Source organism: Psammomys obesus, unplaced genomic scaffold (assembly GCF_907164565.1).
Source record: "Psammomys obesus unplaced genomic scaffold, mPsaObe1.curated_primary_1811, whole genome shotgun sequence".
Lineage (NCBI taxonomy): Eukaryota > Metazoa > Chordata > Mammalia > Rodentia > Muridae > Psammomys > Psammomys obesus.
In genome coordinates this window covers 9,438,372-9,442,042 of record NW_026596143.1, presented here as the reverse complement: position 1 = coordinate 9,442,042, position 3,671 = coordinate 9,438,372, and the positions used below count along the sequence as shown (strand labels likewise).

General features: G+C 59.1%; 1 protein-coding gene across 1 annotated transcript in view; it reads left to right on the top strand.

Moving 5' to 3' along the window:
- Positions 1–1,097: 1,097 nt before the first annotated feature.
- LOC129666308 (adhesion G protein-coupled receptor A2-like) overlaps positions 1,098–3,671 on the top strand; it is a gene marked incomplete at its 3' end in the record, with an annotated part of 32,194 nt that continues 29,620 nt past the window's right edge. The window contains exon 1 of the mRNA XM_055593348.1: positions 1,098–1,701. Coding sequence (XP_055449323.1) covers positions 1,310–1,701 — 392 coding nt within the window. The remainder of the gene's footprint in view (positions 1,702–3,671) is intronic.

The window sequence follows — 3,671 nt, the reverse complement described above, 5'->3', positions numbered from 1 at the left end:
AATTGTCATCACCTTACGTTTATCTCACACAGGCATTGGTTGTTGTTGCTGTTGCTTTTTTGAGAGTGTCCACAGGCACCTTCTTTCTCTTCCCCAGTTGTCAAGGTGAGACCCTACATAGGTCCTTCTTCCTCCTTCTCACGCCCCACTTTACATTCTTATACAACTGGACAAGCTCCTAGGACCCACTAGATTACACACACCCGAGGTGCTACAAGTGCTGTGTCCAAAGTCAGACAGCTAAAGGCATCACTGGGCCTCAATATCTAGACTGGGAAGCCCTGTCTCATGGTACAGTGCTCTGCCCACACCCAATTACAGATCCCAGGGCCTTCTCTTATTTCCTCCTGTTTCATTTACTGCTTCCCCACCCCACCCCACCAAACACACACACACACACACACACACACACACACACACACACACACACACGTGCATTAACAGGAGGCTAACTCTGGCAGTATCTGCCGTAACCTTTGACCTTTCCTTGGCCTAATGACATGCACCTCCTGCTGGGCAAGGTCACTGCTCACAGGGTAAGGTCTATGGCCTCCTTGTCTCAGTCTTGTGTCCTCCTGCTGTGGCTTCAGTGGAAGTTTGAGGGTGGGAACAAGACGGTGAGAGTCAACTTTAGATTGGCCCATCGTATCAGAGTTCAAGAGAAACCTTAGACGCTGAGCAAAGCTCAATCTCTATCGAGGAGCAGTCCTCCACCTAGGACTTCAACAAAAGTCCTAGGAACAAGGGTGTGTGGGCTGGGTGAGGGACAGTTTTGTGGAAAGTGATGGTTGGTTTAGAGGGCTGAGCTAGGTTGTGGAAAGAAAGGGTCCTGGCCAGTAGAAAGAGTCAAGAAGGAAAACAGTCTTGGTTCAGGGTAGGTGACAGGGATATGGGGGTGGGTTCAAGCTGTCTTCAAGGCTTGCACTTGAAGGAGGGCAGCCGCCTGGCTGGGTATCGGGCGGCGCTAGGGCCTCGCAGAGTGACGAGGCAGTGAGGGAGGCGGGCGGGGGCCGGCGGCGGGAGAGGCGCGGCGCCGAGCTTTCCCCCATCCACGGCACCGAGCCGCGGCGGCAGCGGCAGCAGCGGGAGCCCGGCGCGATCCGCTAGGTCCCAGCCGCGCGCAGGGCGAGCCGGCGGCGCGCAGGGGACAGGCTCCCGGGGGCTGGGAGCGCTACGTTGAGACTCGGGCTGCGCCGCCGGGGCCACCCGCGCTGCGCTGTCAGCGGCGCCCTCGTCCCGCCCGGCCCGGGTGCTCGCAAGCCATGCCCCCGGGGCGCTGCAGCGGGGACCCCGAGGCTTGCCTCCGCCCATGGCCCCCCGCCCCGCCCTCGGGCGCCCCGGGCTCCCGCTGAGCACGCCTCCAGCACGCCCGGGTCCCTCCGGCGGGCGCGCCGTCCGGCCCCTGCGCTGTAGGTCCCCGCGGGGCGATGGGTTGATGGGCACAGGGGGACGCAGGATGCCGGTGCCCCCCGCGCGCCTGCTGCTGCTGCCGCTGCTGCCGTGCCTTCTGCTCCTGGCTCCCGGAACTCGGGGTGCGCCCGGCTGCCCGGTCCCTATCCGCGGTTGCAAGTGCTCTGGGGAGCGGCCCAAGGGACTAAGTGGCGGCGCCCACAACCCGGCTCGCCGGAGGGTGGTGTGCGGCGGAGGGGACCTCCCCGAGCCTCCAGACCCCGGGCTCCTGCCAAACGGCACCATCACCCTGTGAGTACCCTGCTCTGTGCCAGGTCAGGTCAACCCAGTGGGACCTAGACGGGAGGGGCGTGGGGGCGATCGTGTCACTTGAGAGACTGGGGAAAGTCTGAGTCCAGAGTCAGTCGGGAAACTTGAAGTAGGAGAAGGATCGGAGTTTCGGGGACCCCGGGATGCCCCAGAAAGAGAGGTAGCGCGGAAGCTCACCTGCACAGGTGAAATGCGAGTGGACGTTGGGGGGACCGCTCCGTGCTCCTTGTCCCAGGTGGGCTGGTATTGCCGCCCTGAGGGGCCCTGAGCTGGGTGGGAGTGGGAGAGCCGGTCGACGTCAGGGACCGGTTCAGGGGTTGTGGTCCTTAGCACCGGTGATGCCTCGGAGCCCGCACGAGGCGGGAGCCTTTGGCCCCAGCTGGCAGCCCGGTTCCTCTAACTCGGTCCGCGGTGCCCCCGCCCCGGACCTCCGGAGCTCTGCTACTAGCCTGGCTTTGTAGGGCAGGGCGAGCGTGAGCTCCCCTAAGTTTGTCCTTAGAATGCTGGGCTGAATGGAACTCCCCGCGTCCCTGCTCCTTTTGGGCTCTCTCCCACTGCGTATATTTTGGGAAGTGAACTTGGATTGAGCCCCGGCTCCCGGCCTATTCTTTTACTCTCCTGGAAATAATTAGGCTTTGGCTGTTGATCGATTAACTTAATTACGCAAAGATTTGGTAGAAAAACCTGGTTGAAGGGAGACACGTGCCTCCCGGCCTCCTTCCATGGTTCTTTCAACTCAGGCCTGATTCAGTCCTTTGCTTTACTGGCACGAGCGCCTGTGCTCCTTAACCCGACTCTCAAATTCCGGCAACTGCACGAGGAGAGCCCCCCGCACCCCAGCGGCTTCCTGTGCTGGCCATGTGCTCTAAGCTCCACGCACGACGTGTAGTCGAGGGTCGTGCCCTAGCGCCGGCTCCTTGCTTTCCTGTTCAGTATCTAGCCTAAAAGCTGCTTCCCCTTCCCTGTCATCCTGACCCTGGAGGCAACCTTTTCTCCAACCACCGCTTGCCCAGAGCTGGGGTTGGTCTCATCTATTCGATTGTGCCCAGAACAATACAGTAAGTCCTCTGGTGGGTTCAGAGGCAGCTGGCTTCCTGACAGGACACAACTGGTCAGCCTATGATGCTGGCCTGCATTCTCTCCAGCTGGGGGTGCGCGCCTTGCCCTGGAGGCTGCACTTCTTCCTTCTCCCACCTCGATGCAAGCTCTGGGAGATGGCAGTGACTGCCAAGGCTGTTCTCAGTAGGTCTGACTGTCCAGTAACGCTTAAGGGTCCTGGAAGACTTGGGCATTCCCCCAGCCTGGAGCAGAGAAATGCTTTGCTGTGAGTAGCTGGGCCAATGTTTGTGACACACAGCTGCACAGCGATGGTTCAGCTTGGGGATGGAGGTGATCTGTGTACTCGCACACGCTCCCCAGGCTCTGCACACTCACATGTGTGCCGGAGCTGTCTCTTGTGTGCCTGTCGGTGGGAATTAAGAAATCCTAACATGGTCAAGGCAGAAGGGAGGGAGAAAAAAAATAGAAAAGTGGTTTTGCAGTACATCTTAGAATGATTTGGCAACTAATGCTTTCCAGCCATGGCTAATTCCCATCGACGCCACTCAAAGGAGTGAGACCAGTTCTTGGTGAGAATATATCGTGACAAAGTAGCAACAGACTCGACTTAACTTACCTTCGTGCCCCAGCCAGCCCTTCCCAAGGGAAGGCTCCTTTCTCCTCTCAGGCCTTTCATTCACCTAGCTGTCTTACAGTGCCTTCCAAAGAGACCATGGAAAGGAAAGGACAGGGCAGGGAAGTCCACTCACTCATCCACCAGTCTGGAGTGTGGTGGAATCTGAATCTCCCTCCAGATGTTTTTTCTCAGTTTTCCACATTTACGATCCACCAACTCCGCCCCCCCCAACACACACACACACACACACACACACACACACACACACACACACACA